Source organism: Culex pipiens, chromosome 3 (assembly GCF_016801865.2).
Source record: "Culex pipiens pallens isolate TS chromosome 3, TS_CPP_V2, whole genome shotgun sequence".
Lineage (NCBI taxonomy): Eukaryota > Metazoa > Arthropoda > Insecta > Diptera > Culicidae > Culex > Culex pipiens.
Window position 1 is genome coordinate 44,505,156 of NC_068939.1, and position 13,035 is coordinate 44,518,190.

The following is a 13,035-nucleotide window of genomic DNA, read 5'->3' on the forward strand; positions in this document are numbered from 1 at the left end:
TTAGATTAGATTAGAAAGATTAGAAAAAAACGTTACTTTATCCACCTTTAGGAGGTTGGTGCCTTCCTCACATTCAATACACTACATAGCCTCAAAACAGGGTATTAAAAACACTGAAGTACTTACCACTATTGATAGGGTTGTCAGATCTTCAATCTTTTGAGCTCGTTGGAAGGGTCTTTTGGTTACCTATCCAATGATGGGTCGCATGATAGATCCGGATAAATTTTTCATCAAAATATTTGAGATCCGGCCTCAAAAAAGTGTATAAATAACACTTAAGTGCTCATAACTTGGGATTGTCAGATCTTCAATTGAATTTGAAAGGTCTTTCAAATACTTTTCTGACAATATATAGCATGATGGGGTTTGTTACAAAACCCCACCCTTTTTACAATCTTCCGAAGTTTAGCTAAAATCGTTTTTTAGCGCAATTTTTGAAGTACTTTTCCAACCTTCATAATATTAACTAGCGTCTTGTGGGACCCCAAGACGGATCGAATGAGACATACACACACACAGACATTTGTTTATAATTTGATTCTGAGTCGAAAGGTATACGTGAAGGTGATTCTACGAAGTCTGTCACTTTTTACACGGCGCTCACGCACACTATTAAAAAACCGTTTGGTAGTGTGTGTGAACTCCGTGTAAAAGGGTTGTCAAACTAAAAAGTGACCCCGTTCGTTTGACAATAGTTGGTGTCAAACCATCGGGGTTTGAGTGTAGTAATATTTGTGTTAATTCTTTGATCATTCCATAAATTGAGTAAGGGCTCGAACCTCACTTGTTTGTAGAAATAAGTGAAGATTAAAACAATTGACAGTGAAATAAATATACTATTAAAAGAATCAATAGTAAAAGAAAGATAGAAATTTAATAAGTAGATACAGAATAAACAGAAGTTAATAAAAAGTAGTAACAAACAAGCTTTGATTGTATTAAGGGCAATTTATAGGGCAAATTATTCAAATATATAAATAAAGAAAAGGCACATGATAAACAAAATTGACATCGCTGCCAAATGAAGGGAAAACAGACAGTTAGTTACAGCAGCATTAATTCTGGAGCAACACGAGAAAAGGGCGGATAAGCATTTTGACAGTTTGAACTATTTTGCAAATTCTCAGGCTAATTGTAACTTTTTCACATAACTGAACGTGGTAATTATTAGCTGGCCTGCACAGCTACCTTTCAATACTGCGGGTTTTGTTAAATAGTTACCTGTAGTCTCGGAATTTGCATAATAGTTCCAGCTGTCAAAATGCTTATGCGCCCTTTTCAAATGTTACTCAAGAATTGGTAAAATAGAGTGGAAAAGCGTGGAGAGATAAGAGAATCAAAAAAGTTAAATCGAAATCAGTGAAACAAAATAAACAGAAGATAGATGGTAGATCAGTGTTTCTCAACCTTTTGCGATCCATTCCCCCTTGACTGATTTGCAAGAACTTCATTCCCCCCCCCCCCCCCCTTATTTTTAATTTACTGGTATCAATGCACAAACATAATTAATTTTTTTAGGTTTGCAAAAAGATTACAGTTTTCATAACAAAAAAAACTATAGAAGGTATTTGAAAACGTTTTATTTTAATTAAAAAAAATAAAAGCCACTATTCTGAGCTTCTTTTCGTTTAAATTACAATAAAAAAATACAATTAAAAAATATGTACAAATATGAAACAAAATTAATAATTATCTGCGGCAAAAGACAGATTACTCTTAAAAATGCAAAGAATTCAAACAAACTTAAATGATGTTTGAAAAACTTTTTGTCAACTGCCAATTATTTAATAAAACATTCTTGTTAAAAAGTGTACAAAAATCTCACAGAAACCAGCAAATCTGTCACAAAAAAATCTGCTTGAGTCCAAAAAATACAAATACCTCAGAAATATTTAAAAAAAATCATTTTATTGTTTCAAGAAATGTCAAAATTCACAGAAATTGAAACTTTAATAACTATTTTTTGGGAAAAAACAAATGTTGTTATTGCTAATCAAAGAAACTGAAAGTTGCAAAGAATGATTCAAATAATGATTCAAGACATTGAATTTCTATTGAACCCTCATTACCCCCCCCCCCCCCCTAGAATGGCCAAATTCCCCCCCAGGGGGGAATTCCTCACCGGTTGAGAAACACTGTGGTAGATAAAAATGGAAAGAAGAGAAACCCCGTTCTGCGATGTTCAGGTACATCCACAGCAGTTGACTCAACATACTGCGAATCAAAACAATACCGTCTACAATCACAAATTGCTTCCCTTTCCCACATTGACGCGCCCTTTTCTTTTAGCCGTCTCGACTCTAACCCTCGCTGGTCAAAGCTTTACGAGCCGTTTCCACAGGCCACCAGCTAGGTTACACCTTGTCATCATGATGACTAAACCAAGCCAACGTGGAGGTAAGAAAATAGGACACTTGCAAGGAACCAGAGCCATGCTGTTTGTCCAAACAGCACTACGGATGTAGTTGGCCTCCTTCCGGGATGTTCCTCGCCTGGGTGTCAACCGACGAGTATCATCATTGAGTGAATTTAATTTGAAAATTGTACAAAATATTACAAAATTATTCAAGAATTAGAATTAGGAATCACAAGTTCCCGAAATTTTCCCGATTTTTGGCGGATTTTGGCGAATTCCCGACTTGTGTGGCCACCCTGTTACAAGGTAAATGAAAATTTAAAAATCGCGAAAAATTGCTAAATCGTACAGAAACTACTCAGCTTTAGAAATAGCTGTCCCTGCTCAGCCTTCAAAGGTTTAAGGATTTCCTCATAGATTTCGAAGCAGAAATAAGACACTTGAAAAAAAACCTTGTGATGAATTACCTCTAAGTTTTTATTCATGGTATAATAAGTTCAAATAGGTCATTTTCAATGTTGTTGTTCATCTAGCGACAATTGTGTGTGTGTGTGTTTGTATGTTTTAATGGGTTGTTTCTTTCCATAATCATTGTTGCTTGCTTGCAATTGCGTTTCATGTTTTTTTTTGTCTTGTTTTGTGTGAGTCAGTAAATATGCGTCCTGTTCAATTTGTGAGTTTGTTTGTAATTTTGTCTCCGGCCACGCATCGTGCTCATAACCGTTTCTTTTTGTTTTACATCCTAATAAATATATTGTTTCGCAGTTGTTGGACTAGCCATCAACGGTTTGTGTCCAGGTTCTTGTTTTGTCGATTGTTTAATAGTTACGTGGGAGTGTGGGAGGAAATAAGCCGGATGTGTCCCCGGGAGGAAAGCCGTGCCATTGTTTTTAAGTGTGTTTGAGAGGGAGTGTGTGACCATTTAAAAAAAAACGCTTTTACATGATCGCGGCATATCCACCGGGAAATCCGGCCACGGCGACCGGCCACTGTCAGCGAACGGCACCGCCCCGGTAGTAGTCACTGCGCGATCGGGACATCACCGAGGTTCGCTCGCGGCCGCGTGGCTCTGGTGGTGCCGGCGCGGCATATTTGTCCTGGTAGTAGTACTGCTGATGGTATTGATCGCTGTTGGGGAAGAAACGCAGTCAGATCAAGTTGATTTCTCTTCCAGAAAGAACCTACCCATTGCTGTACCGCCGAGCTTCCCGTTCCCACCGTTCCCGCTCCATGGCCTCGATCTCGCACGCCCGACAGTGGTAGTAACCTCCGGCCGTGGCTGCGGCCGCCCCTCCGCCGCCACCCACCGGGGCTGCCGACCGTGACGCCGGAGGTCCCAACGGTGGGCCGCCTCCCCGCTCGTAATGGCCACCACCGCTGGCAGCGCCGTGTTCCCGCTTCGGATGGGCCACCTTGCCGTAGTAAACGCCCGGCGTCGGATCGTGGGGTTTGTCCGTGGCGGAATAGTCCACGCGGATGCGCCGGTCGCCGATTTCGATGCCGTTGGCCTGGACGTGCGCCACCCGGGCGTCCTCGATGCTCTCGAAGTAGACGAAGCCGAAGCCGCGCGAGCGACCGGTCTGTGAAGGTGGAGAGAGATGCGGATCGTTAGTTTTGTTCAGGGCGTATTTATTTAGCAAAATAAACCAATTTCATGGAATTATGCGATAGTATTTTAAATTTGAAAAATTAATAATCAAATATTTTTGACGGAGGACTTTGTCTTACTTTGCTGTTTAAACGTTATTTTGTAGCTGGTCCATAAACGTACAGTTGAGTGGGTTGAAATTGGTACAGTATTTGTCCGCTAACTGGGCTGAGAACGTAGCCAGTTACCGAAAGCTGTTCACTAACTGGGCTGATTGAAAAATGACGAGGGGATCAAAGATGCTTTATTTTTTTTCTTAACAAACAATAAAAACAAAACAAGAGCAACCCAAAAATATTTCCAGACCACACTTTTTAAATCTTTAATTTTTGCCTTCCTCACCTCAATGAGGAAAGGCTTTAAAATCACTCGAAAAATGAACTTCTTTATTTGCCCTCGTAGACCCACCTTCACGTACACCTATCGACTCAGAATCCAATTCTGAACAAATGTCTGTGCGTGTGTCTGGATGTGAGTTCGTGCACCGAAAAATATGCACACGATTATCTCCGGACTGGCTGGACCGATTTGGACCGTTTTGGTCTCATTCGAATCGTCTTGGGGTCCCACAAGACCCTAGTTATTATTATGAAGTTTAGAAAAGTACTTCAAAAGTTATGCTAAAAAAACGATTTGGCTAGAGCTTGAAACGGTATAAAAAAGGGTGGTTTTTGGATAGGTAATCAAAAGACCTTTCCAAAAAGCCCAAAAGATTGAAGATCAGACAACCCTATCAAAAGTTATAAGCACTTTAGTGTTTTTAATAAACTTTTTTTGAGGCCGGATCTCAGATTTTTTGATAAAAATATGCGAGGAAGGCATCAATCACCTAAAGGTGGATTAAGTAACGTTTTTTTTTTTTGCTAAAATCAAACTTTTGATGGCTATATCTTGAAAACGGAGCCCTTTATCAAAACGTTTCTTAATCCACCATTAGGTGGTTGGTGCCTTCCTCACATTTTGAGTGTAATGCTAGCTAAAATCTGAGATCCGGCCTTTAAAAAGTTCATAAATAACACTTGCTTATAACTTTTGATGCGGTTGTCAGATCTTCAATCTTTTGAACTCGTTGGAAAGGTCTTTCAAATACCTTCCTGAAAATGTATAATGTATAACATTACAAATTACAAAAACCACCCTTTTTACAATCTTCCGGACTTTTGCTAAAATCGTTTTTTTAGCATAACTGTTGAAGTACTTAAATAAACTTTATCATTTTCAATAGCGACTTATGGGAACCCAATACAAATCAAACGGTCGAAATCGGGTCAGCCAGTGCCGAGATAACTCAGTGCTTTTGCTCAGAATTTGATTTTGAGTCGATATGTATATTATGTATACTTTAAGGTATATCTAGAAGGTATATTTAAGAAGTTCAATTTTCGAGTGATTTTATAGCCTTGCCTTGATTTTTGACCATACGTCTCTATGGCTCAAAAGTTGCGGGTTTTTACCCCCTAAAATGTATCAAAAAATCTCGAAAATAAAAAAAAAGGATTTTATGAAATTCACTTTTTTCGCAATTTTCCTCAACAATACAGTCATCCCACATATTCGGAACACCCACAAATTCGGAACACTTTTGTGTTAATTTGTCAATAGAATGCAAAATGCAACTTTTCTGCCGACCCTGCTATTTTTAAGGCCTTTATTTGGACATTCTCTTGCTATTTCACCAGTAAAAGTTATACTTTTCAAACAAAAACTGCATTTCAAGACTATTTTATCCAGAGCAGCAAAATACTGCCTCCAAATTGCCCGTTCCATGATTGTAGGATGTTATTGTGTCTCCCACAATTGTGGAACACCTGAATTTAACTGATATTTTCACAAAAAAGTTATCAGACCATTCATAAAACATCACTAACCATGAGTTCTATTGGTTTCAGAGTGCAAAGTCATTATTTTGCAAAAAATATGTACACCTGGAGAGAAAAAAAAGTTTGTTTACATCGTAAGAAAAAAGTGTTCCGAATTTGTGGATTTCAATGGTCAATGTTTTTCTTCGAAAACTTGATATAAATCGTAAAATTGTACAGCCGGTCTATACATCAATCGAAAGATCGCAAGAAAAGCTTTCACATGAAGGTAAAAGCAAATCATTATGTTCAATTATCGATTTTATATGATTTATTGAACATTGGCCGATCTGTAAACTGTTCTGAATATGAGGGATGAGTGTACCTACAACTGTGTCAAAGACACTATTTTTTTACGGAGCGAGTTGGAAAGCTAGAATCAAGTCAGTCTAAGCAAATTTGTCGAAGACACCTAATTGATCAGAAAATTCTTTGGAAAATTCATTCAAAATTTACAGCTGTTTGAATATATACGTACCACACTGCTGTATGGACAGCAGCCAAAATTGTATGGAGACTTGTATTGGGTGAACCAATGACACAAAATAGCTCTCTCTCTCTTTCTTTCTTTCTCTCTCTCTCTCTCTCTCTCTCTCTCTCTCGTGTGTGGGCTGAGTGTGTTAAAAGCAATCATTTGAAAGCATTCATGGGCCAAGTGGTTGAAATTTCGATAGAATTCAACCGAACGAACGATTAAGGGCATCTCCAGCGCTGGGGTGCAAATTTGCCACCGAAACAAGCCCACCGCGGGGGTGCAAATATGGGTTTTTATCATTTTTTGCTCCGTTTACCTTCAAAATCAATAATTATGTGTTGATTCATGCCTAGAAATGCTAAAAGTTTATGTAACTTTTTAATCCTATTGAAAATTTCAGAGAATTTCATTTTTCGAAAATGTCGACAGTTAAACCATTTGCTATCCGATTTGATTCTCACCAAATTTGCTCTCGAGTTTGCCACCGAGTCTCTCACCACGCGTAGCAAAGCAGGTTTTCAAATTTGATCTCAAGTTCATCTGTAGAAGAAAAATGTGTGTCGGTACCTGTCGGGTACTCATTTTCTGATACCCGACAAGTAGGCTTAGTGATTTTTCACGCTCAAAAATTGCAAATTTCACGGGGACCTTAATTTCAAAACACCCAATTTCACGGAAATTTCACGGAACGTGAAAAATATTACAATAACTATGAAAATTTTATGTTAGACTTACAGAAAGTACTTTTTATGCTTTTTTACATATTATTTTTCAATAAACTTAAATTTGAACGTGACACAAAAAATAATTTGATTAATTAAAAAAATCCACTTGGTTTATGGATGGGCTCTATAAATATTTTGAAAAACAAAATGCGTATTGTCATTTATTGACCTGCTTTTTTAATGTTCGATTAATATAGCTAAACAGTTTTCGCTGATTTGCTACTAATTTAACATTTTACAATTTATTGAATTTCATATAAATACCAAATTTAACAAAACAATCTAACAATTAAAATAACTTTTTTGCGACATTTGCCCAGTAAAAATAATTTAAAGGTTTTCATCTCACTTTTCAAAAACTAAAATAAAAATCACTAGTCAAAAATAATTTAATCTGTAACAAAATTTTTAAAATTAAAAAAACTATTTTTTTAATCTTGAATAAATCAAGCTTGAATCTTTCAGCATATTTCAAAATTATATCTTTCAAAATTCAAATTAAATTAAAGTAAAATTGTTATAACGGCGAATGAAAAAAATGTAAAATTCAGCTGGTTTCCTAAGAATAACTGATAAACTATTGTTTATAGTACCACGAAAATTGCAATCTATTTTCTCAATATTTTTCTTCCCCTTCTCTGATGGAATCAATTTTTTCAATCTTTTTTTTTTTGCTCCTCCTGGACCGGAAGAAATGGGAAAGACAACTATTTTCACGAAATGTTACTTTTAAATGAATGTTTGCTTTTAATTAATTTCTAAAGGTAAATCCATACAACTCAAAAAATCTGTACAATCTTTAAAAAAAATTACAATATACTTGTTAATTCAATTTTAACAAGTATTGGTTGAAAGAGACAAAATTTATAAAAAAAATCGAGAATATTTTTTCTTCTTTGACTGATTTTTGTTAACATCATTTAAGTATTCGCAGCAATCACTTCTCAGTAAATGTTGTATCAATTTCATGTTAATATTTGTTTGTTAACAATTCTTCAAATGGTTCATACGCTTTTCAATTCAAATCTAATAAAATTTACTTTAAAGATCTTTAAGAATGAAATATTTATTATGTTGTTATTTTTATGGATTGATTTGAGAAAATTGATAAATTTCACGGGATTTCACGGAAATCTTCAAATTTCGCGATTTTCACGCTGTCCGCGAAATCGTGAAAATTCACTAACCCTACCGACAAGTATCAGCAAGCCGAGGGTAAAGTTTTAAATGCGTGTTTCGGAGATTTTTGTCTGCTCTTGTGTATTCAAAAATTCAAAACTTCAAAAAATCAAAAATTCAAAACTTCAAAAATTCAAAAATTTTAAAATTTAAAAAATTCATTTCATTTTTTCCATTTTTTATTTCATTTCAGTTTTTTTTTGAAGATTTTTAAATTTTTAAATTTTTTTTTTCATTTTTTTTATTTTTTAATTTTCTTTAATTTTTGCCTTCCTCACGTTACTGAGGAAAGGCTATAAAATCACTCGAAAAATGAACTTCTCAATTAGACCTCCTAGACCCACCTTCATGTATACCTATCGACTCAGAATCAAATTCTGAGCAAATGTCTGTGTGTGTGGTGGGATGTTAATCAAAAAATTGTCACTCGATTATCTCGACATTGGCTGAACCGATTTTATCCGTTTTGGCGTCATTCGATCCGTCTTGGGGTCCCATAAGTCGCTATTAAAAATTATGCAGTTTAGTTAAGTACTTCAAAAGTTATGCTAAAAAAAACGATTTTAACAAAAGTCCGGAAGATTGTAAAAAGGGTGGTTTTTGTAAGAAAACCCGTCATGCTATACATTTTCAGAAAGGTATTAAAAAGACCTTTCCAACGCGTCTAAGACATCGAAGATCTGACAAATCTGTCAAAAGTTATATGCACTTAAGTGTTATTTATACGCTTTTTGGAAGCCGGATCTCAGATATTTTGATGAAAATGCAGTCCGGATCTCTTAAGCGACCTATCGTTGAATAGGTATTCAAAAGACCTTTCTAACGCGTCCAAAACATTCAAGATCTGACAACCCTATCAAAAGCTATAAGCACTTCAGAGTTATTTATGCACTTTTTGGAGGCCGGATCTCAGATATGTTGATGAAACGTTGTCCGGATCTCTCATGCGACACATCGTTGGATAGGTATTCAAAAGAGCTTTCCAATGCGTCTATAACGTTGAAGATCTGACAACCATATCAAAAGTTATAAGCACTTAAGTGTTATTTACGCACTTTTTGCATTTTGGATAGCACCCTTTAAATGTGAGGAAGGCGCCAACCACCTAAGGGTGGATTAAGTAACTTTTTTTTATTTATTATAAATTTTTTAAAGTTTATTTTTTTTTATTTTTAGAATTTTTTGAATAGTTTTTAATTTTTTTAATTTTATTTTCATTTTTTAGAAAAAAGATACTTTTTTATTTTTTATAACTTTTTAGTTTTTTTTTTTCAATTTTTTTAATTGAATTTTGTTTATTTTTTTTTTGAATTTTTTATATTTTTAATTTTATTTCTTTTTTAAATTTTTTTTACATTTTTAACAATTTAAAAAAGTTTTTTTTTCCGTGCGTGATTCAATTTTCCGTGCATCATTTCATTTGCCACGGTAGCAAACCAGAAGAATAGCGGGTAGAAAATTGAAATTCCGAAGAACTGAGAGCAAATTTGCTACCGCGACAGGGTTGACGTCGGGTGCAAATTTGATTTGCTTCGATGTTTGCTACCCGCGCTGGAGATGCACTAAAACAGGTGCAGAGAGTCAAATAGCTGTGTGAGTGTTTCGCTCTTTCGTCTGGGTGTGTGTGTGTGAGCGAGAGAAGGGGATAAGGCCCAACGACTTCGAAATTTGGCCAGCGAAATTTGGAAGCAAGTCTGATACAGGCTATACTTTCTCAAAATTTCACTGTTTTCTCAATTTAAGTGAAATTCTGCAAAATAGTTTCAGCTGTGACGATGCTTTTGGCCAGCGAGTTTAATTAATATTTTACATAACTGCTTTCATATTTAGATAATCGCACGTATAAAAATAAATGTTGACAATTAAATTATACCACCTTTGATAACACGCTCGGCACCTATTTTTTGGTACGATTAGTCTCAAAGACTCGGTTTGCTTCTCTTCGCTCCATCCGAACAGATATTTTGAATTGTTCAGCTCCGACCTTAAGCAGCTTCCAGGATACCAGTATGTTCTCTTGTAGTGTGATTGTAGATCTTCCAACTCGAGAATTTTGTAGTCTTCTTCTCGTTGTGCATTCTAGTTTTCTTTGTTCTCCGTCATTTTTTCCGCTATTTCTGGTTGGATTATTCTCTTCACCATTTTCCTGCATTTCAGCTTTTTCTTCTCGGCTAAACACTTTGCGATTTCTTCGACTCGTTGTGACACACCTTCTTTCAGTAATTTTCCTATCGGATTACTGTAGATTCCTTGTTCTTGGTGGAAATTTCATGCGGTTGCATGCTTTTCTCCATGGACTTCTGAAATCTTCTCTTCATTCGGGATTTCTTCCAGATTTACACTGCAATCATCTGGGTTGTCTTCTCTTTTCAGCGAAAATCTTCCAGGACCGGGCGATCTTTTCTTCCTTCAACGTTGACTCGTCTTCTGGCTGCTGTCCGCTAAATTGGGAAAAATATTTCTTTTCGAAAAACATATCTTCTTAACAGCAACACCCTTTTCCAAGCTTCTTAAATTTTAACAAACAACAAAATTCTTCCATTCTTCCCAGTTTCAAAACGTTAGTAAACTTATGCTATTATTGAAATCTGTTTTCAAAAATAGAATAAATTCACCACATAGTAATCAATTTTCATTAAATAGAACTTTTTTTCTTCACAACAAAATTCAACTGTCCGGAAGAGCCTTTCAAGAAACGCTCATCTCTTCGCTTTTCTCTCTAAAATCTTCCGGCGGGGGCCATCCGCAAGCGGACCACCACCTTTGATCTATCCAAACATTGGTCAGTCTCCCGGCACGCTTAGTATTTCTTCACGGCGAGGACATTAACTGTTGGAATGCTTTTTCAACTCTTCAAACTTTTCCGTCACCCGTGCCCGTTTGCCGCCGCCGGAACCTACCTTCGCGTCCAGCACGACGGTGGCCTTCTTCAGCGGGCCAAACTTGACAAAGATGTCGTACAGTTCCGCCTCGGTCGTGTAGATGCTGAGGTTGAACACGGCCACCACGCGGGATCCGCCCGGCGGCTGGTGCTTCGAGTCCGGATTGCCACCGGCACCGCCCACCCCGTACGGGCGAGGCGCCCGCGTAGGGCGACCACTTCCGTACCCGCTTGAGGAAGCGCTGGCCGCGTAGTGCGACGATCCACCTGCACCACCGCCGTAGGACGTAGCGTATCTGAAAAGGTTTAGGAAGGAAAGATCGTTAGAAATTCTCCGGACGCAGCATTGCTCAACACTCTTACCTGTCGCCCTCCTCCCGGTACTCCCGGCGGTATCTGGTGCGGTCATCCCGGCTGCGGGAACGCGACCTCGGCTGTGGAATGTCAAACAAAAAAAGAATCCCACGTCAGCAATCTCGGAACAATCCGCAGCAGCTCCTCAACTTCTACCTCATAATATTGATGACTCTTGGAGTAACTCATCTCGGCCAGCAAGATTGACCTCCTCACTGCGCACACGGCGGAACGGATAACCTTTCTCTTCCTTCTTCCTGCTGCAAGTTCACCTCAAAAACGAAACGCACTTTTTTTTTCGCTTCTTCTCTAGCCCCAAAATGACCGACGACGCGCACACACACACAATTTTCACTTCACTTTGCGATTGAATTTTCCCCCACTTTAAGCACCGGCACCCGCGAGCAAACACTTTCTTCCGGGCGGACACGGTGGTGTCCTACCACGCAACGCACCAAAGCACTGGATTTCGCCGGAAAGAATCCGGATTTTTTCGATTTCCCACGACGGAAAACCAGCAGCAGAAAAAGATGGCCAGCCAACTTGCTGCGAGTGCGGAGTGATGACGGTTTCTGGCGACGTTGAAAGGAGAAAAAAGAACTAAAAGAAAAAGAAGTGTCAAATGCGAAATATTTCAACGGTGCAGCGCTGCCAGATTTGAGGGCTTTTGTTAATTTGATTTGCACTGGTAAACAGCATTACACTTTTTTCAGTTCACTTTTACACACTAGTATGGGATTTTTCAGTTCTTGAGTTTTTTTTTGAAAAGGTCCAATAAACCAAAATTTCAGTTTTTGTTTTTTAGGTGTTTTTCAATACCCCTGACCCAAGGCGGTTTTAAAAACACCCAAAAAGCAAAAACTGGAAATTTGGTTTATTGGACCTTTTCAAAAAAAAAACTCCAGAGTTCAAGTATGATTACACACTTTCGTGTAATCATACTTGAACTGAAAAATTCTTATACAAGTGTGTAAAAGTGAACTGAATAGTGTGTAATGTTAATTATCAGTGGGTTAACCGCGGTGGATTTTCTTGAAATAATTCGAACTGTCAAAAATCCACCAAAGCATCTACCACATTGATCGCACAAAAATCTGTGGTAGAAAAGTATCCACCGGTAGATGCTTTGGTTTTTGCTTTAAAATAGATTAATCCAGCTTTTTAAGCGAAAATGGCGTTCGAATAGTGAACGCCCGAAATGTCAAAATAACGCAGTGGTACCACAGACAAACAGACGTGACTCTCCATACAAATAATTTTTGAAAATCATCATCCTTCATCAAACCACCAAATCACGGTGACGCCAGCAGGGCCTGGTGAGCTTATGCCGAAGCGCAGCCCAAACATACCAATACAAACCCATTAATGTCATGTGTCATGTCAGTGTATGCGTGAGACAATCAAGCCTTAACGATTGTAAACATCAACAGCTGATTTAAATAATGTTGTTGTTCCTTATCGTCAGTACTCGATGAAATAAAAATAAACATTAACACCGATGGCCGAAGATGACGGCCAAACCATGCGGCAGCATCAGCAACGACGCATCACAACC

At 37.6% G+C, this 13,035-nt stretch overlaps 1 protein-coding gene across 1 annotated transcript; it reads right to left on the reverse strand.

Moving 5' to 3' along the window:
• Nucleotides 1–2,812: 2,812 nt before the first annotated feature.
• LOC120416507 (transformer-2 protein homolog alpha-like) lies at nt 2,813–12,047 on the reverse strand. Its single transcript, XM_039578225.2, has 5 exons — nt 11,637–12,047; nt 11,490–11,560; nt 11,146–11,422; nt 3,545–3,939; nt 2,813–3,487 (listed from the first exon to the last, which is right to left on the reverse strand). Exons 1-5 carry the CDS (start codon nt 11,667–11,669, stop codon nt 3,352–3,354), a joined length of 912 nt encoding a protein of 303 aa, XP_039434159.1. The 5' UTR covers nt 11,670–12,047; the 3' UTR covers nt 2,813–3,351.
• Between the last annotated feature and the right edge of the window lie 988 nt (nt 12,048–13,035).

Bases quoted from the DNA above. Each gene is read 5' to 3' on its own strand.
- LOC120416507 (XM_039578225.2), bottom strand. From the start codon at position 11,669: ATGAGTTACTCCAAGAGTCATCAATATTATGAG. The intron at 11,423-11,489 runs GTAAGAGTGTTG...AAACCTTTTCAG, and splicing joins TACCGGGAGGAGGGCGACAG to ATACGCTACGTCCTACGGCG. The intron at 3,940-11,145 runs GTAGGTTCCGGC...CCACCTTCACAG, and splicing joins CCGTCGTGCTGGACGCGAAG to ACCGGTCGCTCGCGCGGCTT.